General features: G+C 43.1%; 2 protein-coding genes, 1 long non-coding RNA gene and 1 pseudogene across 3 annotated transcripts; 2 read left to right on the plus strand and 2 right to left on the minus strand.

Annotated features, from left to right (window-relative positions):
• Window positions 1-3,130: 3,130 nt before the first annotated feature.
• On the plus strand, window positions 3,131-4,021 carry LOC122050605 (putative F-box protein At4g22170). Its single transcript, XM_042611498.1, has one exon. The coding sequence runs from the start codon at window positions 3,131-3,133 to the stop codon at window positions 4,019-4,021; it is 891 nt and encodes a 296-aa protein (XP_042467432.1).
• A 639-nt stretch (window positions 4,022-4,660) lies between these two features.
• On the minus strand, window positions 4,661-5,389 carry LOC122050606 (secreted RxLR effector protein 161-like). Its single transcript, XM_042611499.1, has one exon. It carries the CDS (start codon window positions 5,387-5,389, stop codon window positions 4,661-4,663), a length of 729 nt encoding a protein of 242 aa, XP_042467433.1.
• A 39-nt stretch (window positions 5,390-5,428) lies between these two features.
• Window positions 5,429-6,072, plus strand: LOC122053981. Its single transcript, XR_006132484.1, has 3 exons — window positions 5,429-5,740; window positions 5,810-5,913; window positions 6,001-6,072. It is a non-coding gene; the product is annotated as an uncharacterized LOC122053981 (long non-coding RNA).
• Window positions 6,073-22,411: 16,339 nt separating this feature from the next.
• Window positions 22,412-22,580, minus strand: LOC122054288 (annotated as a pseudogene).
• Window positions 22,581-23,200: the final 620 nt, after the last annotated feature.

A 23,200-nucleotide genomic window follows, 5' to 3' on the forward strand; every position in this document is an offset into this window, starting at 1 on the left:
ACGATCACAGAATCGGAAAACTCTTCATAGTTCACAAACCAAATCCCTCTTGCGAGATTGGACAAACCAATCTTAAATGTTCTTCTATCCTCTTACAATCTTGTACACATGGACGAACCTTGCACAATGACCTTTCCGATATGGGACGAACTCTTTTTCAACTTGCACAAAGCAAGCCCCCTCCCCTTTTTTTTTCTTTTGTATATATATATATATATATATATATATATATATATATATTGAGGAGCATGACTTTTCATCTTCCTCCATTAATGGAAGAAATGAATGAGCTAGAAGATGAAGGGAAAATGGTGTCCTCTCATCTTCCAACACTGACAAGAAAATGCCAGTTAAATATGGAAATCATGTAGTTAAAAAAAAAATGATAATCCTAGTTAGCCTCATTGACTATCCCTGGGGGTGACCGGTCCAGTCCCATGAAAGTTTCCCATCGGCCACCAGGGGTAAATCGGGAAGCGTGCGGGCAGCTAACCCAGACGCCCAGCATCCTTTGATTGCGCTCCCCATTTGGAGGAAAATTCCTGCAAATACGCCGTAGCTGGGGATCGAACCGCGGATATCTGGGTGATAACCTGGATGTCCTACCGCGGTACCATGCCTCGGGGACAAAACTAAGGTAGGGTAAACTTGTTAACGTGACTGGGCCCACCACTTCGCGGCCCCATACCCTAGAAACCCCCAAAGGAATTTTTTGGGGAGCCTCAGTACCACGTATCCGACGGATAAAGAGTTGATAAGAGGGCTCAAACTCGGCACCTCAGTCAACATTGTCCCAAATTGGGGTTTTTTTAATTGATAAGAGCCTGCGCAGGTGGGGGCTCGAACCTGACACCTCAGTCAATGGGTAACAACATCATAACCAGAGCACTCCTAGTTCAGTTGTTCAAAACTAAGGTAGGGTAAACTTTTTAACATGACTGGATCCACCGCTCCACGGCCTCATACCCCAGAAACCCCCGAAGGAATTTTTTGAGGAGTCTCAGTACCACATATCCGACGGATAAAAAGTTGATAAGAGGGCTCGAACGCGGCACCTCAGTCAACAGTGTCCAAAATAAGGATTTAAATTGATAAGAGCATGCACAAGTGGAGGCTCAAACCTGACACCTCAGTCAATGGATAACAACGTCATAACCAGAACATCCCTAGTTCGATTGTGAAAATCATGTAGTTAAAGAACAATCATCTTGTTGTCGAATATGTCATTACTTTGTGTACTTGTAACTAATTTGTTCCAGAATACAACTGACGCCGAAGACAATTATTTATCAAACACTTTTGAAACAATAAATCCCTAGCTAGCTATATAGTTAGCTCAATCAAAAGTTAACAAACTAATTAATGCATCAGATCTTGAAATCAGATCGATCGGCTTCGTCTCCTCCGCAAGGCCGCAAAGTATTTGAATATGCCGTGAAATTGGGGTAATACGAGCCCGTCTTCCTCCCCAACTTGGCTAAATCATTGTGTTTGAACGAGTAAACGTAAACTTCATCTTCGACGCTGAACACCAATAACATCCCCTTCGCCCTCCCGCCGTTGCACACCAACAATGACCCAACGGCTTCCGTGTTCCCTGAGTAGATCCACTCCTGCAACGTCACCCACGAATGCGATTCCTCCGACCATCTCCACAGCATGAACGTGCCGGATCGTGGCCTGTAATGCACCAAGCAAAGCCATGATTCCTCCCAAATTGCCACGCTGATCTCGTCGTTTCCTTCCACGTCGACGCCCTCGTCAGGCATTCCAAGAAACTCAATATCCCCGGTGATGATGTCGTACGACATGACGTAGGGATCGGCTTTGATATGGCCGAAGCAGTCGGAGGCCCAGAAGGCGGCTCCTTGGTGCACTACCGGATTGTGAAACTTCAAGCCGAGTCGTACACTCGGCAACGGTAGAAGTTGGACCATTCTGGCGTAGGAGTGAGGTAGATGAGCTTGTAGTCGCATGTAATTCCGTCACCGTAGTTGGTGAACTCGATGGCCAAACTGGCGCGCAGTGCAACGTAGTTGGTGAACTCGTCGGCCACACTGCTGGCGCGCAGTGCATAAGCATCGTCGCCATCGCCGTCGGGGGGAATAGGAATGAGGCAACATTTACCACGGTTGGGGTTATAGGCGCATATACCGTAGAAAATAGGGTCTCTTTTCCGGTAGAAGACGAGACCACCACTGGAGCAAAGAATCTTGACATCATCGGCCAAGAGGATATCCAAGGAGGCTGGGGTTATGCTGGCGTCGGAATCAAGGAGGAAAAAGTACTGGCGGAAATAGGCGTCGACGAAGATACCGGAAGCATGGCTGTTGTGGTAGGATTGCATGAGGACGAAGCGGGGATCAGAGGTGAACAAGTGATGGAACTAATTGGAGACAAGTTGGAGGCGCGAGAGGTTATTGGCCGGAAGATATGAGAAATCCCCTGCCAACATGTCATATATAGTTGAGGGTATTCTGGTAGATATTGATTGCAGCGACAACAATAATATTGCTACTTTCGATACGAGGATCCATTAATTGATCGCGTAGAAAAGAATAGTTTGTTCCAATTTTTTATAGAAAAATTCTCTATTCAGTTTTTGAATTTCTGTTTCAAAATATTAAAGAAATCTATTAAAAAAAAATTCCTTCAGTTTTTTTTAAAAAATTTTTTTAATGCACCAAACTAATTTAAAGCAAAATATATTTAAGCATGAATTTAATTGGGTTCTCATTCATTTTTAAAACTTTTATTTCGAATTTACAAGGCCATAGTAGAAGGGTTATAAAGTTGGAATTTAAATAATTTATTTCCTTAAAAAAATTTAAAAAAAAAAAGACATAATTTTTAAAAATATCATCTTTTAAAAAACATCGAAAGTAATTTAATTCTGACAACTTCAATTTAATCCAATAAGATTGTCAATAAATTTATTTAATTTTTTATTTCTTTAAAATAAAAAAAAGGCATAATTGATATAATCTGTTTGTTTTTTTTTACTATTTCAATCTACTAAAAAATAGAAACAAATAAAATTGTTGAGAAAGAAATCCTATAGGGTAGAAAAGATTATAAAATCAGGGTAACAAGAAGCGGCATGTTGTAAATTCTAGTAAATCCTTCTATAATGGCTGGCAGCGGATGGGTTGATCTTCCTGTGGATCTCTTCTCTCTCATCTTCTCCCAACTCTCCCTTCCTCAATTGCTTCGCTCCGCCGCCGTCTGCGTCTCGTGGTCGGCCACCGCCCACGAGGTGATCACGCGCAGCAGACGCTTCCAGTTCAAGGGGCAGGGCCCCTGGCTCATGTTGGGGGGCAGCTCTGACGGGGACTCCTCCGCCGCCACCTTCTACACTCTCGACGAGGGAAGGGAGTACACCATCCCCCTCCCGGACCCTCCCATAAGCCGCCGGTTCCTTATCGGCTCCGGTCACGGTTGGGTCATCACATACGACACGAGCTTGGGGCTGCTCCGACTACTAAACCCGATCACCGGCTCGCAAATAGACCTCCCCTCCGTCATCTCCAATCCCCTCGACCTCATCCACGACAACGATGAGCGCTCCAATATCCGAACACGTCGACAATTTTCATTCAGTAAATCGGTGATAGGTACTCCTCCCTACAAAGCAATCCTATCCGCTGATCCCTCTCTCGGAGACGACTACACCGTCGCGTTCGTCCACTATTTTCTTCCCGGCATCTTTTTCAACCGCTCCGGCCACGAGAGTTGGTTCTGGTTAAACGACACCAGTCAAATTCAGGACATTCTCTTCCACAAAGGCAAACTGTACGCGACCACGACCTCAGGATCCGTGCAAGTTTGCGTCATCGACGACGCCCAACTTCGACGCGGCGAACTGCCTACATTTACACCGATCGTTCCGGCCAATCGTGATCGTTGCCACTTTGACTACTTGGCTGAGACTCCCCGAGGAGATCTCTTGAACATTCGGAGGAAGAGGGACATACATCACGCCACTATCTTTGTCGAGGTTTACAATTGCAGCAAAAGGTGAAGCCCTCGCCCCCAGAGCCCCCACCGACCGGACCCACGGCCATCGTGAGGGAAGTAAATCACAGCACCCGAGCTAGTATGGGACGGACCGGGTGGGATACAGGGATAGGGGATTTATTCCCCCGCTGCCACTGAGTTTCGACCCGGCGGCCTCATTGCAGCAACTCCTGTCCCATACCGGCTCGGATGACCCGCGGGGTCTTTGTCGAGGTTTACAAGTTACAACTGGAGGAGGAGATTCTAAGTAGAAGAATAGAACCAGTGAAGGACTTGGGAGAGTTGATGTTGGTTCAGAATCTATGAGCAGCACCCCGACAATACATACAAAAATAATAAAGAAGATAAAAACCAACACAAAAGAAACGTAATAGCTTGGGAAAAATTAATCTTGCCGTGCTGCTATTTCCATTCACATTTGTGTTGTATATATACACCACAAGTGATAAGATCTTACATCACTTAAACCATAGAAATAATGCCACGTAAGCTATAAAATAGGAAAGGCTAAGTTATCAAAAATATTAAACGAAACGTTATAACTAAAACTTATCATGTCCGATTTATTTGAATTTATCCGGATTATTTGCTCACATTACTCCCCCTAATCCGGACATGATTGTAGATCACGGACGCCGAGTAGTTATCGCATGACAGCTAACTTCACTCCTGGCAATGCTTTAGTTAACGCATCGGCTCGCTGTTCTCCGGTATTAACGAACTCCACCACAATCTGTCCCTTCTCAATGCATTCTCTGATAAAATGAAACCTTGTATCTATATGCTTGCTTCGACCATGGAATACAGGATTCTTCATGAGAGCTATAGCAGATCTGTTGTCAACAAACAAAGTCACCGGTTTTGGCTCTTCACTGGTTAATTCACTGACAAGGCTTCTTAACCACAAAGCTTGACAGGCTGCAGTTGTGGCTGCCATGAATTCTGCCTCACAAGATGAAAGCGCCACTGTCTTCTGCTTCTGTGAGTTCCAGGACACCAGACTTTCATTAAAATAGAAAGTCATTCCACTTGTGCTTTTCCTCCCGTCGAGATCGCCGGCTAAATCGCTATCCGAGTAGCCGAATATACTAATTTCCTGGGGTCCCTTTGTGTAAGCAAGCCCAAAATAGATTGTACCTTTTAAATACCTGAGGATCTGTTTGACCACCTTATGATGCATGCTTGTAGGCTTTTCCATGTATCTGCTCGCCATGCCGACAGAATATGATAGGTCTGGCCGTGTGTGTAACAGATATCTTAGACAGCCAATGACGCGCCTGTACTCCGTGGCATCAATTGGAGTCCCTTCCAGGTCTTTATGCAGTTGTGTCTTGGGTTCCATCGGCTGCTTTGTGGCATTACAGTCTGCCATCTGGAATTGAGATAGAATTTTCTTGGCATAGACTGATTGTCTAAGTAAAATTCGGCTCTTCTGTTGTTCCACTTCAATTCCTAAGTAGTAGGAGAGAAGACCCAAATCACTCATCTCAAATTCTGTCATCATTTGTTGTTTGAACTTGTTTATTCCTTCTGTGCTCCTTCCTGTCACGATGAGATCGTCAACATACACTCCAACAAGTATACTAGCTTCTCTTTTACCTCTTGTATATACTGCATGTTCTTGATTGCATTTTTTGAAGCCGAGCTCTTTCAGACTCCTGTTCAGCCGCATGTTCCAAGCTCGTGGAGCCTGCCGCAGTCCATAGAGGGCCTTGGATAACCTGTACACCTTGTGTTTCTGATTTTGTATTTCAAACCCTTCTGGTTGAGTGACATATATTTCTTCTTCCAGCTCTCCGTTCAGAAATGCCGACTTCACGTCTAGATGGTGTACCTCCCAGCCTTGATTTGCTGCAAGTGCAAGAATGACTCGAATAGTATCAAGTCTAGCGACAGGTGCGAATACTTCTTCAAAGTCGATGCCTTGTTTTTGCACATAGCCTTTAGCAACTAATCTTGCTTTATGCTTGATCACTTTTCCAGCTGAATCTTTCTTCAGTTTGAACACCCATTTTAGGCCGATAGGTTTGTGGCCTAATGGGAGCTCAGTTAGGGTCCAAGTCTTGTTCATCTCAATAGTCTTCAGTTCTTCCTCCATTGCTTCGTACCAGCAAGCCTCGGTTGCAGCTTCTTGGTAACAGGTCGGCTCTTCTGACATCATCAGCATTACCTCATTCTCCTCTTCATCAATACCAACTATTTCCTCAGTGTTGGCATAGATATCGGCAATGGACCTATAACGGACTGGCCCTTCATGAGACTCGGGTGAGGTAGTTGCTTGGGTGCTCGATGATGGTGTAGACGGACTTGATGCTCTTGTCGAAGATGGGGTAGATAGACTTGATGATGGTGTGACATCTTCCGCCGCTGCCTCAATGTCTGCAGTAACAATCACCTCGTCGGTGTTGAATGCATTCACCACCACAAACTCAGGTAAGTCTTCTTTATCAGCACCTGCGTTCCATGTCCATTCACTATTTTCTTGAAATATTACATCTCTACTTACTTGTAGCTTGTTATGCCTTGGATCAAATAGACGATGAGCTTTGCAGCCTTCTTCGACTCCTAAGTATACCATAGGTGAGCTTCTGTCGTCAAGTTTCTTAAGGTGAGGGGTTGTATTTTTTGCATAGGCAATACAACCAAACACCTTCAAGTGGGCAAGATGTGGCTTTCTCCCCATCCAAGCTTCAAATGGAGTACGTTCTCCTAGCGCTTTAGTTGGGAGACGGTTTAGCAGATAGACAGCATGCCTAACCGCCTCTCCCCAGAACCTTGCCGGCATATGTGTACCCTTGAGGAGAGATCTTGCCATAGCCATCACTGTGCGGTTACGACGCTCCACAACGCCATTCTGTTGGGGTGTGTAGGGAGCCGAAAGGTGCCTCTCAATTCCTTCATTTTCACAGAATCGAGTGAACTCCGTGGATAGAAACTCACCGCCACGGTCTGTCCGAAGTGTCTTGATCTTGTACTCAGTCGTGTTCTCCGTCACGGACTTGAACTTCTTGAATGCTTGGAATGCATCTTTCTTTGCTGTCAAGACAAATACCCACATCCACCTTGTGCAATCATCAACAATCAAAAAGAAATACTTGTTACCAGCAAGTGTACTTGGTGAAATTGGCCCGCAGATATCAGCATGGAGAAGTTCCAACGGCTTCGTCGCTCTAAAGTTTGCTTGGTGCGGGAATGACGATCTTGCATGTTTGGAGATCACACACACCTCGCAAAGCTTGTTCGTCTGGGGCAATAGTGGCACACCAACCGCCAATTTCTTCTCCCCCAACAGCTTCAAGTCATGAAAGTTTACATGTCCGAGCCTTGCATGCCATAACCAGGTGGGGTCTTCTAGGCTTGCTTGGAGGCAGACTTGCTTGAATGTCTTCAAGGTTATCTTGTACAAGCGATTTTGCGTTCGCTTTACCAGCATCAAGAGCTTCCCGCTCCTATCAATCACCTTCATGGTATCTCCTTCCATGTGCACCTCGTTCCCAGCTTCTGTCAACTGACCAAGGCTTATGATATTACTACAAAGTTTCGGAATGTAGTATACCTCGTGGAGGGTCTTCTGATCGCCCTTCTTGCATCCGAACACCCCCGGCCCCTCGCCCACGCTCTCAATGGTTGATCCATCGCCAAACCTCACCCTCCCGGTGATAGTTTCATCTAGTTCTTGAAACTTCTCGCGATGTCCAGTCATGTGATTGCTGGCACCATTGTCAAGGTACCAAACGTCTTTGTCTTCACCTTTCTTGACGCCCCGGTACACCTCCGGTAGCAACCTCTCTTCACTGAGCAGAATGGTATCCTGCCGCTGAGATTCTTCGTGGAACATGGTCATCATTAGTGCTGGCTCTTCATCGGTGGCGCAAGTGAGGTGAGCCTCATCTCCACGACGCTTGCTGTAGCATTCAGACGCATAATGCCCCATTTTCTCACAATTGAAGCATTTTATGTGTCTCTTGTCACGAGTGCCACTGTCGTTGCCGCTAGTGCCTCCTGCACTATCTTGGCGCTGTGTACCACGACCACGACCGCGCCCTCGGCCACGCCCACGCCCACGCCCACGCCCTTTGCCACGATTAGAGTTGTTGGACCCACGTTCCTTGCCTCCTGACGAAGTGTCCACGCTACTCCCCTTTTGTCGCATTTGCCATTCGGCATGAGTAAATAGGAGCTCTCCTTCAGTGCCGTTGGTGTTGCTGCGTAATCGAAGCGTTCGTTCCTCGTACGCCTTCAGTCGCCCTATAGCCTCCTCAAATGGTATAGACTCAAGGTCGTAGAACTGCTCAATGCCGGCAACAATAGGGAAGAATTTATCAGGGACAGAATCGAGCAATTTTTTTTACCAACGAGGAATCTTCAAGTGTGGCTCCAAGGGTGGAGAATTTGCTGCTTAGGGCGCTGAGTTTGCCAGCAAACTCATCAATCGTTTCGGTCTCTTTCATCCGGAGAGCGTCAAACTCACTCTTCAATGTTTGTACACGTGCCTTCTTTACCCGATCACTACCAAGGTACCTCGTCTTGAGGCTGTCCCAGACTTCCTTCGCCGTCTTCTTTGTTGCGATCTGGAGAAGGATGTCTTCGGGGACACACTGCAGGATGTATGCACGTGCCTTTTTATCCTTCTTTGCATCCACCTGGGCTCCTTCCGCTGGCTCCACCGCCTCCCAGACTACCTGGGCATCAAGAATCGCCTCTGTCTTGATTGCCCACACAGTGTAATTGTGTGGGCTTAGCATCGGATAGGGAAATGGCACTCCGCCGTTCTCCTTTGCAGCAACTTGTGGGATGCCAGACATTTTTGTGGAATTGTAGATTCTTGGGTGTCTTATACTACCAAGGCTCTGATACCAATTGTTGGTTCAGAATCTATGAGCAGCACCCCGACAATACACACAAAAACAATAAAGAAGATAAAAACCAACACAAAAGAAACGTAATAGCTTGGGAAAAATTAATCTTGCCGTGCTACTGTTTCCATTCACATTTGTGTTGTATATATACACCACAAGTGATAAGATCTTACATCACTTAAACCATAGAAATAATGTCACATAAGCTATAAAATAGGAAAGGCTAAGTTATCAAAAATATTAAACGAAACGTTATAACTAAAATTTATCATGTCCAATTTATTTGAATTTATCCGGATTATTTGCTCACAGTTGATCATCTTCTTGGGCAGCAACCATCCGCTTTGCCTCTCTGCATGCGATTTCCCACACTTGGCGCCTAATTCTATATATTTTATCGACGATCCGAGACTCTTTAACCGTCATCGAAGGAGCATGAGCATCAAAGAACAAAGTATATCGGGAGAATGTCAGAGTTGCCCTCCTATCCCCGTTGACGTCGGCATCTACAGTATGACCAATCACACATTCACAAGTATCTTACCGGGCGATCTTCGATTGAACCGGCAACCTCCTGTTTGGTTCAAACTGGATTAATTTTTTTTTTTTTTTTGTTGTTGTACATTTTTAGATGATTACTGATCATCTTTCCACCATTCTCACATTTTTCTGTCTAATAATTGAAATGTCAGTGTCATGCTCCAAATACAATTGTTGGGAATAATTAAGTCAAACGATTGAAAGAATTCAAATTTTGGAGAGACTTCCATCGTCAATGTAATAAAGTGGGATGACAGGAGGAGTTATAATCTAGGGGAGATGTCCTTGGGCAAGATTCTTTGAGGTGTAGAGGAGATCTCCAAAGGAGGAACTCTCAGGCAAGAAGTTCTTGAGATAGTTGAGGTTCAGAGGAGATCTCCAAAAAAGAGGATTTCACAGCTTAGGATAGTTGAGCTCCGTGAGAGATTTCTAAAGGCAAGGATGTATGTGAATTGAGGATGATACGGTGCATGTTTGTGGGGTCGGTAAGATGAGGTGGTTAGTCGAGACCACGAGATGGTCAGAAGTCAAGCTTATGTGGAGGTCAGGAGTCAAGCTTACGTGGAGATCAAAAGTCTAGCCTCCGTGGCTGGTCAGAAGTCAAGATTACGTGGAGGTCAAAAGTCTAGCCTCCGTGGCTGGTCAGAAGTCAAGCTTACATGGCCAGGGTCCAAGTTTTAGTTGAGAGGGCGATCACAAGATAGGAGTATAAGTCAGACAAGGGCCAACCCTGATAGCGGTCAAGAACAGGGCCCGCAGGCCCGATGACTCGGTACAGCTGAGGACTAAGCCCATAAATCAAGTAAAGGAAAGGTCCTTGGCGTGAATCTGACCAGGCGTACAGGTCGGGACGTGCACAGGTCGTGACGTACAAGCCATGGATAATAATAGGCAGAAGCAGGTCAGGCAGGTCGGAACGTACAAGCCATGTATAATAATAGGCAGAAGCAGGTCGGGCAGGTCGGAACGTACAAGCCATGGATAATAATAGGCAGAAGCAGGTCAGGCAGGTCGGAACGTACAAGCCATGGATAATAATAGGCAGAAGCAGGTCAGGCAGGTCGGAACGTACAAGCCATGTATAATAATAGGCAGAAGCAGGTCGGGCAGGTCGGAACGTACAAGTCATGGATAATAATAGACAGAAACTGGTCAAGTAGGTCGGAACGTGAAAGCCATGGCTAAATGGGCAGAAGCAGGCCGGGAAACCGACCAGGCGTACAGGTCGGGACGTGCATAGGTCGGGACGTATAAGCCATGGATAATAATAGGCAGAAGCAGGTCGGGCAGGTCAGAACGTACAAGCCATAGATAATGATAGATGAAACTAGGTCAGGAAGCGGATCAGTCGACAAGATCAGAACGTACACAGAGCATACGAGCCAAGGATAACAATAGACTAAGGTGGATCGGGAAATAGACCGATCGGACAGGTTAGAACGTATAAACCATGGTTAACAGTAGGCAAGGGCAGGTCGAGAAACAGACTGGTCAAGCACGTCGGAATGTGCAAACCATGGATGACAATGAAAAAAATGCAGGATAGGAAACAGATCGGTCGGGCAGGTCGGAATGAGCAAGCCATGGATAGCAGTGGATCGAAGCAGGTCAGGATGCAGACCTAGCATTTAGGTACTACAGGACAAACAAGCCAAGTGTTGGTGCAACATCCCTCAAGTCAAGGTTAACCTGGTTGACCAAGCTTGAGTCTTGGTTTGGGTTCGATGTTTGACAATACAAGGTTGATTGAAGAAGAGTCAAGTAGGTCAAGGATGAGCGGATACTTGACTGGGAAGTCCTAACTGGGATGTTAGGCAGAAGAAAATTCTGGTGAGTGAAGCCAGGCAGAAGAGAAGTCCTAGTGAGTGAAGTTAGGCAGATTGGAAGTCCTGGTGAGTGAAGCCAGGCAGAAGAAAGTCCTGGTGAGTGAAGCCAGGCAGAAGAAAATCCTGGTGAGTGAAGCCAGGAGAAAATCCTAGTGAGTGAAGCTAGGTGAAAGACCTGGTGAGTGAAGCCAGGCACGGGGAAATCCAGATGGGTCAAAATTGACCAGACATCTGGTGGAAGTCTAAGTAGGTCAAGGGAGTGACCGGATACTTGGCACGAAGAGAAAAGTCCAAGTGGGTCAAAGGGATTGACTGGACACTTGGTGGGGAGTCCTGGCAGGTCAAGGGAGTGACCAGATGCTAGGCATGATATACCAACAGGTCAATGTTGACCGAATGTTGGTTTGAGAGGCTTGGGACTTGGTTTTGGGCAAAAACCAAGAGCTGGATCGATCAATGGATCGATCCAGGAGCTGGATCGATCAGTGGATCGATCCAGGCTTTTCCCAGTGAACAGAAAGCCTCTGGATCGATCAGTGGATCGATCCAGGCCTTTCCCAGCGAACAGTCGAACAGAGAGCCTCTGGAAAAATCAGTGGATCGATCCAGAGGTCCCAATCGATTAGCCGATCGATTGGGACATTGCTGGTTTGCGCGATAAGCGCTGGATCGATCCGTGGATCGATCTAGGCATTTTCCCATAGCACAGAGGTGCTCTGAATCGATCCGTGGATCGATCCAAAGCCTCCCCGATCGATTGGGAGCTTTCGAATTGATTGGGATCCGACCGTTGCGTCGTATTTGAGCTGCAGGCGTGCGATGGCTGCAAAAGAACTTCACCGATTCATCTCATATCACTTCAGCGCTTCCACAGCTTCTCCACAAAGATCAGATCGCCAGTTCTTGAAGGTTCTTGGAGGTTTTCCAAGTCAAGAGGTGGATCTACAGCTGAAGAAGAAAGCTAGGGTTAGGGTTTTCATACTCATTGTAAGCTTTTGCTTGTATTTGTGTATCCTTTCCCTTTCTTCTTGTAGTGTGAACTTGTAGGGCTTCTCCGCCTTTGGTAGTTACCATAAAGGAATGTTATTCATAGTGGAGGGTGCGTGAGTAGGTGTGGATCCTTGGACTAGTCACCTCTTGTGAGGTGGATACCAAGTAAACCATCCTTGTTAGCGTTGTATGCTTTTGTTTCTTATATTTCCGCTGCATATCTCTGAAGAAACGAGCAATGCCGACGACGAGCACGCGAAGAGATATTCACCTCCCCCCCCCTCTAGCTACTTTTCGGTCCCAACAAGTGGTATCAGAGCGAGGCCGCTCTTCACCGGAATCATCGCCGGAAGGGGCAAACAAAACAAGCAAAGCTAGAGGGTGAAGAAGTTGAAGAAATTCTACAAGTCGAAGACTTCATCAAAAAGCTCAACTTCTACAATGGAATTCCGAGATGGGCTCAGACTCGACACGAGGGTGGCTCCACCATACACTTCCACGAGCTTCGATTCTTGGAAATCAAGAATCGAAAATTTTCTTATGATGGAGATAGAGCAATGGTTTGCTCTTATGGAAGGCTTCAAGACTCCAACAAACTCAAAGGGCAAAGTTCTCAAGAGGAGCAAGTGGAGCCAAGAGCAAGTCCAAAGGTGCGAGGCCAATGACAAAGTGACCAAGCTTTTGGTCAATTTATTACCAAGCACCATCCTTTGCAAAATTGGAGAATTTGAAGATGCAAAGGAATTATGGAGTAAATTGGCCAAGCTTCATGAAGAGGTCACCTCCACTGTACAAGAGCAAGAAGAATCCAGAGAGGGTGACTCTTTGGAGCAAGACTAAGAGGAGGACTCCGAGGTTGAGAGATGCTCAACCTCCAAAGAAGAAGTCCAAGAAGAAGCTTCATCTTCAAGGGAGTACAATGAAGAGAACAAGGAGGGAGCATACTCCATGTTCCATGTACAAGATGATGAAGCCTCCACCTCTAGGATTGAGGGGGAGTGTAGATCAATGAACCCGGAGCAAGAAGAGGCCTCCACATCCGGGTCAAGTGAAGAAGAAGAAGATGGTGCCACCTCCAAAATTCAAGAAACATCACATGGAGGAGCAAGTGTCACCCCTACACAAGAAGGTATAAACATTTCAATTAAAAATAAAAATCATATTATATGCTTTGAATGTAGGGGAAAAGGGCATTACAAAAGTAAATGTCCTAAATTGGCCAAGAAGAAGGGCCAAGTGGCACAAAAGGACAAGGAGAAGCCCAAGGAGATCATCCCCGGAACAAAGAAGAGCAAGGAGCACATTGTGTGTTTTTCTTGCAACCAAAAGGGGCATTACCGAAGTCAATGCCCTAAGGGTAAGAAGGTGGTCAAGGCTCATGGAGGAAGCTCAAGTCAAGGGGGAGCCTCCAAGGTAAAAAGAAAGGTAACCTTCATTGAGCCTACCCCTTTAAATCATGGTAAAAAGCATGATAGTTCTAACTTATATCATTTTAATGCCATTTACCATGAAAATAGGAAGCATGATTGCGTTAAGGAAAAACATATAGCTATTCATGCTAAAACTACCACATCTAAGGTTAGGAAGGTAGATGAAAATCTAGGCAAGAAAACTAAGGGTTTTAGTTATAGGCCTAGAAATAAAAATGCTCATGGGTTTAATGAAAAATCAAAATCTAGGGATTTATGGGAAGAAAATCAAGTCTTGAGGTCAAGACTTGATAAAATGGAAAAGACCCTAAAAAGGATGGAAAATATCCTAAAAGGGCAAAATGAGCAAAACCTAGGTTTAGGAGTACTACAAAGGTCATCCAAGGGCCATAGAGGTTTGAAATACAAACCTAGAATTAAGAAGGATATGCCTAGTTATCATAGGGTTCCATATAGGTATGGAACAAATCCTAAGTCTAGAGGTCAAGTCAAGGATACAAGGGAAGATATCCCTAGAAGTATCTTTGCAACCAAAGTTACTAAGACTTCTAAGAAGTCTAAGAAAGTCACTAACAAGGTCACAAGGGAGGCTATCCCTAGAGTTGACCTAGAAAATATGACCAAGGCTTCTAAGAAGCCCAACAAGGTCACTAGGAAGGTATCTAGGGAAGTTATCCCTAGTGAGTACCTAGAGCATCCAAGGAGCACCAATAGGTGTTGGGTTCCTAGGAGCATCTTCTCTACCCCATAAATGGGTTAGAGAGTGTCAACTCTAAAAAGAAGGGTAGTTAACCCAACTTTGAAGAAATTGACACTCAAGGAGCATTTTCAAGGTTTTTATTAACCTTTGAAAATGAAATGGATTTACATTTACTCTTTGGAAGAGTAAAATGTGCCAAAAATTGAAAATATTGATTTTAATCTTAATTGGCACAATTTGGGAAAACATAAGAAATACCAAGTTGGGATTTTGGTATTTTAAAAATAATTTAAGGCAAATCTAAGCCTTAATTTAAAGTGCTTCTCTTGTGGAAAAATGAAATATGCCAACACTTGGGGAATATGCTTAATTTCAATTGGCATAAATTAATCAAGAGAATTAGAAATATCAAGTTAGGTTTTGGCATTTTCTTGAAGCACTTTGGGCAAATCTAGGGTTTAAGTTTTATGATTAGCTAAGATTAATGATACTTAGATAGATAATCTAGGTATATTTTATTTATGCTAAATCTTACCATGATTGTTTGCCCATTATATGTCATGACATCATGTTTTATTTTTGCACTCATGCCTTATTATAAAAATACAAAAATACCATGTCATGTCATACATACATCATGTAATTATAGGAATCTTTCTTTTGAAAGCTATTTCATTTTGATGTATGCCATAACATTATCATGCATTATGTTTAATTCCTTAAAAGCAAGGACAAATGACATTTATCAACAAGTGTTTTCAACAAGTGTTGTCAACAAGTGGTATTAACAAGTAACATCCTAAGTGGATGTTCAATATCCACAAAATGTCTAGATAGATATGCATGATCCCTAGATTAGGGCAAAACCAAAATCTCACATCTCACAAGGACTATAAGGTGACTTGTATGTGTTTTAGTGCACATTAGATACAAGTGAGATGTTAGGAAGATGAACAAAACTCAAGATGTTGATTTAGTGCATTCTTTTGAGTTTTAGGTTCATCAAAACATATAGTTATGTGTTTTCCCATCACTGGGAAAGTTAATGTACAAGTCATGTGCATTAAGCCCAAGGAATGTGATGGGATATTGGTTTTGAAAATTATTTTAAAAGGCTTTTGGAAAACCTTGGTGAAGGCTACCTTTTGATAGTAATCACCATTAAATAGTTAGACACAAACTTGAAGAAAATGCTAAAGTTTTAGCAAGTTTTCAAGCTTGTGTCAATATTTGAAAATATGATGTATTTTCATAGAAAACTATTTTTCCATAATAAAATATATCCTAAATAATGTCTACACGAAATTTCATGATTTTTGGATTTTTGTAGAATTTTCTAGGGGTTTCTGAAGTTGGCTGAATTTGAAATTCAGCAACTATCAGAGCTCCGATCGATCCATGGATCGATTGGAGTGTCTGAATCGATCAGTGGATCGATTCAGAAGGCAATTCTAGCGAGCAGAAGCTCGCTGGATCGATCAACCGATCGATCCAAGTAGACTGAATCGATCAGTGGATCGATTCAGCAGGGTTCAATCGATTGGAACCCAACTTTAATCGATCGAAGATGCTGATTTTGGCTGGGAAGGTCTGATTTCAGCATCTTTGAACCTATTTTAGTCTAGGTAACCATTCCAAACCCCTGAAAATACATTTGTATACATAAAAAAGGGTGTTTTCATGTAGAAAACAAGGATGGATTGGTTAAGGAAGGCTAAGTTGAAGTTTAGGTTGAGGTTTGTTTCAAATTTTGAATATTTGAACCTCAAAACTTCTAAAATTGGGTTTCCTAAAGTTTAGGGATTCCAAGTCATTGTTGGTGCAATGACAGAAGTTACCACCATGTCTTTAGGGGGAGGTACTCTTTAAAAACATGAAAATTATTTTTCATGAACCTTGGAAGGTGGTTAACCTTCCGTTAAGAACATGCTCAAGGTTGAGCGTTTGAACTTTAATGGGGAGTGGATATCCTCATTGTTCAAGTGGTTTCAAGTGGATAATGCTCAAGGATGGGCATTTGCCTACATTGGGGGAGAATGTAGGTTTAAGAATAATGAAGGGAATGAGATCTTCATTATCGTGTTGATCACAACGAGTGAAGTTGTGAACAACGATGAGCAACTCTTCAGGGGGAGAGTTTTCAACAAGTGAATTTGTTGATGTGTGCCCAAAAATGGGGCATGGTTTAATGTGTGCCAATAGGGGGAGAATGAAAGGGTGTAAGTTAGGCTTTCATTACCTAGAGGGAGTTTTCCCTCTTAGGGGGAAAATGAAGGGCTTAACTTATGTATTCATTACCTAGTGGCATGAAGAAGGTTTAGGCTATGGGATTAGCCTAACTTACATGTGGTATTGTAAGTGAGAGTGTTGGTATTGTCAAACATCAAAAAGGGGGAGATTGTTGGTGCAACATCCCTCAGGTCAAGGTTGACATGGTTGACCAAGCTTAAGTCTTGGTTTGAGTTCGATGTTTGACAATACAAGGTTGATTGAAGAAGAGTCAAGTAGGTCAAGGATGACCGGATACTTGACTAGGAAGTCCTAACTAGGATGTTAGGTAGAAGAAAATCCTGGTGAGTGAAGTCAGGCAGAAGAGAAGTCCTAGTGAGTGAAGCTAGGCAGATTGGAAGTCCTGGTGAGTGAAGCCAGGCAGAAGAAAGTCCTGGTGAGTGAAGCCAGGCAGAAGAAAATCCTGGTGAGTGAAGCCAGGTGAAAATCCTAGTGAGTGAAGCTAGGTGAAAGACCTGGTGAGTGAAGTCAGGCACGGGAAAATCCAGATGGGTCAAGATTGACCAGACATCTGGTGGAAGTCCAAGTAGGTCAAGGGAGTGACCGGATACTTGGCACGAAGAGAAAAGTCCAAGTGGGTCAAAGGAATTGACCGGACACTTGGTGGGGAGTCCTGGCAGGTCAAGGGAGTGACCAGATGCTAGGCATGATATACCAACAGGTCAAAGTTGACCGAATGTTGGTTTGAGAGGCTTGGGACTTGGTTTTGGGCAAAAACCAAGAGCTGGATCGATCAGTGGATCGATCCAGGAGCTGGATCGATCAGTGGATCGATCCAGGCCTTTCCCAGCGAACAGTCGAACAGAGAGCATCTGGATCGATCAGTGGATCGATCCAGAGGTCCCAATCGATCAGCCGATCGATTGGGACGCTGCTGGTTCACGCGATAAGCACTGGATCGATCCGTGGATCGATCTAGGCATTTTCCCAGAGCATAGAGGCGCTCTGAATCGATCCGTAGATCGATCCAAAGCCTCCCCGATCGATTGGGAGCTTTCGAATCGATTGGGATCCGACCGTTGCGTCGTATTTCAGCTGCAGGCGTGCGATGGCTGCAAAAGAACTTCACTGATTCATCTCAGATCACTTCAGCGCTTCCACAGCTTCTCCACAAAGATCAGATCGCCAGCTCTTGAAGGTTCTTGGAGGTTTTCCAAGTCAAGAGGCGGATCTACAGCTGAAGAAGAAAGCTAGGGTTAGGGTTTTCATACTCATTATAAGCTTTTGCTTGTATTTGTGTATCCTTTCCCTTTCTTCTTGTAGTGTGAACTTGTAGGGCTTCTCCGCCTTTGGTAGTTACCATAAAGGAGTGTTATTCATAGTGGATGGTGCGTGAGTAGGTGTGGATCCTTGGACTAGTCACCTCTTGTGAGGTGGATACCAAGTAAACCATCCTTGTTAGCGTTATATGCTTTTGTTTCTTATATTTCCGTTGCATATCTCTGAAGAAACGAGCAACGTCGACGACGAGCACGCGAAGAGCTATTCACCCCCCCTCTAGCTACTTTTCGGTCCCAACACCAAGGAGTCGTAACCACTTGTCAGAAAATGTCAGAGAACAATCAATGTGTCAGGGAATATTCTAACAGTCAGGGCTCGCTATGCCTTCGATTTTGTCGCCAGCATATCAGGAGAAGCCACGTGTCATTCACCGCCAGACAAAGCCTAACAACCGACATTCCCTGACACCTGCCAGGTCCCAGAAACATCCGTTGCAGTATAAAAAGGGATACCTTGTCCCTTATGCAGGGACGCTCACTCATCATTTTTTCACTAGTCTTTACTTTTTTCCTTTCTCTGTGATTTCTGGGGAAAAAATACCTGACTTGAGCGTCGGAGGGCCTGACCCGGGGACTTTTTCCCTGATTTCTGGTCTCTAATAGCTCGTGGGCTCGTCTGAGTGCGCGCAGAGCAACAGCGTCATCGTCTTGGTCATCTTTCTTCGTCAGCCGCCCGTGCAAACCTTCCCAGGGGGGTACCCGGTAGATCCAACGATTCAGCGACTTTCCGTCAATTTCCAGTACACCAAGGCCCGCCTTCATCCGACTCAGCTTCCTGACGGGATCAGAGGACATTTCATCGTGGGGATGCTCCTATACCGTATTGCTTGGTCGGAGTTGTACCCAAATGGGCTGCTCCCAAATTGCTATTGATCCTGCTCTGAGGTTCTCTAGCAGAACTCGTCGATGTATTGGCAAGAAAACTAACGTGACTTAGCGATGCATAGGTTAAATCCTTTCAGAAAAGAGAAAGAAAAAGAAAAATGATGCTCCAGAAAAAGAAAAATGTATGCCCCTGTCTTTACTTATTACTATCTTTTTATACACCTTTTCTTCAAACTTTTCAACTTTCTCATTAATGAGGTTGTATTATTACAAGAGAGTAATGAACCAATTATAGACTCATTAATTGTAAGAGATCTTTCGTCTCCTTTCAAACTTTTAATAAGGCTATAATTGATGATGACATAGTAAACGCACATGACTATTAATTTGCTCTTCTGCCTACTCCCCTTTCTCATGTATCTATGAACCCATAATGCACACTGTATATAAGCGACATTCGACATTTAATGTAGGTCATAATAATATATCGAGTTAATGTAGTAATTCTACCAATCGGTGATTCGTTAATTCTACCGATTGGTGAGTCGGTAATCCTCCCGAGCAGCAAGATGCCCGAGTTATGACACGATTTCTCAAAAACCTAGGAAGGGTATCTGAGTGTCGGGTGGTGGCTCTACTCTAAACCTGCTCGGTAAGGCTTAGAAACAATAATAGCTTTCTTGATGAATGATCCACTCTCGATAACCTTGATCATTACCCGAGCGATGTATCTCCCTTCTTGACTTTAACTGTCATCTCACTTGCCACATTGACTTCTTGATGTCACGTGACATGTAACTTAGTGAAAAAGCTTATTATTGTTACCACATGGAGAGAGAGAGAGAGAGAGAGAGAGAAGGAAGCCTTCTTCATTTATTTATTGCAAAAAAATCTCAGAGATTTGTTCATTTATGAGTCATGACCCTCATTAATAAGGCATGCCATGATGCCATCCTCAGCGAACTAATAACCTCATGAGTCGCCATTTACCAAAATAAGGTTGCATCACCGTCACATCAAGTGATGTGACTATTAGCGGTTCCAGAATATTAACACAGATGAGCATACTTTGCACCCTTCTCGATGGTTGCACTGTATCCAACGATGTCAATTAAATCCCGCCCCTATAGTAACTTTTGATCCGACGATCCACATCGAGAAATCAATGCTATATTAGGGATTCTAAGTATTTCGTCTTCTTTACCACCTCTGTCTAACTCTGACGTCTCTCTTCATCGTCTCTACTCCCTTATTCTTGTGTAAGTCCTCACTTTCTTTTGGCTCCCATTGTTTGTTAAGTAACTTTCTCAAAACCTTCCAATAGCTTTCATCCTATGGTATGAGACCATGCATTCCTCTATGACCGGGGAGTTAATGGGGGAATTTAGGTTAGACTATGACATTCCTCCTGATTATGTAATTCGGATATCTAGAGGGGACCAAATTCCCTCGATGCCTCCTCTAGGTTTCACCACATTCTGTTACAGCCAGGTAGAGAGCAGCCTCTGTTTCCCTGTTCCCGAGTTTTTTAGAGACGTGTGTAGATATTTTGGGATTTCTCTTCATCAATTGGTGCCAAATGTTATTAGAATTCTGTGTGGAGTGACTGTGATTTTTCAGTTATATGACATTTCACTCATGCCTACTTTCTTCTACTACTTCTTTCATCTGGAGTTGAGTTAGGAGCCTTTCATTTTATGTCCCGAGCGGGATGTAAGTTTTTGGAAGGCAACCCCTTGTCTCACAAAGGCTAGAGGAATAAAATTTCTATTTGGAACTGCTGACCCCTTTCAACTTCCCAACCAGTTGGAGAGGAGAACTCCTAAAACCACCGCCGCTCGGGAAGTATAAGAAGAATCCCAAGTACGTATCAACAGATGTTAGAGACACTAGTCGGCATGTGCTTCAACTGCACCACCATCATCTAAAATAAAGGCCTTCTCTATCAGGCTCGTTTAAGTCCTAACCCAACCGATCTGGAGAAGTCACTCGATAAGCGTTTCCTAGTCTTCATCTTCTGTGAGAACTAAGTTACTTTTCTTGTTGATTTGCAGAGGATACAATGTTGGACGCTTCGATGAGCAAGCTCCTGATCGGCTAACCGAGTAGATTTTCAGGCTCTGGCCACTCCAGAAGTTTCATCGGATGCTACTAGTGCTACTTCAGGCAAAGCTATCCTACCTCCCCCTCGAGAACCCTTGGGCATGGGTGTTGAGATTGCCTCGTCCAGTCGAAAGGCCACCACCTCTAGGTGAATTCTGAAGCACCGCCACCGGGGCTAAAGCGGGTGGAAGAAATTGTTCACTCATCCCTCAACCAACTGAGGATGCAGCTCCCCCATATCAGTAGAGTGGCCCTCTCTCCGATCGATGAGGAGATTGAAACGCCAGTTTCCCCTTTGAGAATTATCAAAGGGGCAGGCGCCCCGAGCCTCCCAACAGAGCGACGACCTCGCTTGATAGACTTTCCTCCCATCCGGGAATTAGTATTACGATTAGGGAGCCTTCTAGAGAATCCTTAATTAGTTCTCTAGTCACCAGAGAACCCTTTGTATCCAAGACACGACCTATCGTTTCAGCAGGATCGACTTCGTACTTGAGCTAGAAGCTTCCTCTCATATTTGTCTTTTTTGGTCACCAGTAACAACTTGATCTTTCATCTAGTATCAACTTGAAAGGAGACCAGTGCAGTAATCTGTTGCCAATTTATATCAATTTAAAAGGATTCTTTTGGGATCGACAGTTAGCTAGCCTATGATAATAATACCACCATAAGATTTGGAGGTCTAATCTTAACTAGTAGTCACCTTGAAAGGACTCTCATAGCTGACAGTCAGTAGCGTGCGGTCATGAGATATGAGCAATTAAATACATTTCTTGCTTTTTTTTTATAAAGAGCAATATGCTATTTATTTATTTACATGAAAAATTCCTATGTAACGAGGATATTAGATTCTCTGTTTCATATTTTTGATCTTTTTCTGGTTCATTATGTAATTTGTATGTCTGATTGGACTGGAATCCGATTAAAATTGATTGTGATCTCTTCTGAATTCATCTTCTCATTTAGGTTATAGTTTTGGATCGAGTCATGCGGACGCGATGGACAGACTATATAGTGCCAAGAAAGCATGATCAGCGCACCACTAGCGGCCTTCAATAATCTTGATGAGTGTACCTTGAGCACGTACATTCATCAAGATTTAATCTCTTATCTTATAATAAGTCTGTCATCCGGTAATCAATTGACCATATCATCGGACAGTAGAATTATTAGTCATTGTTACCATACACATGATAATATTAACTCAATAAATTTTATATTTTACTATAGTTTTGATAAATTATAATTTATCTAAATCCTCATTCGTACCACCAAAGAATTTAATCGAACTCAATTAGATAAACTCTAAAAAAAATAATTTTGACCTAGATTAGTCAAAATAATTTACTAGACTCATTCTATTTCATTAAAAGAACGAAATTGAAGTATAAAGCTTATAATAAAAAGGAATAAGTTATGATTAATTAATTGATCTAATCCATAAACCACAGTCAATCAACTAGAATATCTAAAATTAGATACCAGGATCAAATGCCCTTATTGAATATTCACAATCAATTAGTATTCCAAATTCATAAATTAAATTTGATAGGATTGCTAGGCTCATGGGTGACATTCGAAAATCCCAGAGAATACTCGAGAATCCATAAGTTATTATACCGAATTCTTCCTCGTAAAAAATTAATTTAATTTTTTATATCAAATATTAAACTGATAAAAATATACTACACTAATCTTAGTCAAAAGGCCAAGAAACATATGTTTTTTTAACATCCTCGACTCAATATATTTATAGAAATTTCTTTACTCGTGATGATTAAGACTAAAGAGAAAAAATTATTAATTAAATTTAAAATTATTTTCAATATTAAAAGAAAAAAAATATTAACATAATTTCATTTTAAATTTTACTGAAATTAATTATTAAATGATCCAAATTTTTAATTAAATAGTATTATAAAGAACCGTGAGATTTATTTTACTTCTGACTGCTTGTTTTGATTTTCACTATTTTACATATTAATATAAATTGAATATTACAACGTATAAAAACTTGAGATTACTTTTGAATTGTTTTCTCTAAATCTTCAAACTTTTTTCTGATGCTATTTTAAAATTGAGCAAAAAATTATAAGAAGTGAACTCTAGTTAAAGAAAAGTATTGAAACAGTATAATTCAAACAAGGAAAAAAATAGGAATGAACTCAGAAAAGGAAGCTTGGAAGAGTGAAGTACTTCAAACAAAGAAAAAAAATTCTAGAAGAGTGAATCATGGTAGAGGAAAATCTTAGAAAAGTAAACTTCTAGCAGGTAAGAAGTTCCGATAAGACAGATAGACTAAATACTAGGCAGGCCTTGTAGGTCAAATAAATCATTTATT

This window comes from Zingiber officinale, chromosome 3A (assembly GCF_018446385.1).
Source record: "Zingiber officinale cultivar Zhangliang chromosome 3A, Zo_v1.1, whole genome shotgun sequence".
NCBI lineage: Eukaryota > Viridiplantae > Streptophyta > Magnoliopsida > Zingiberales > Zingiberaceae > Zingiber > Zingiber officinale.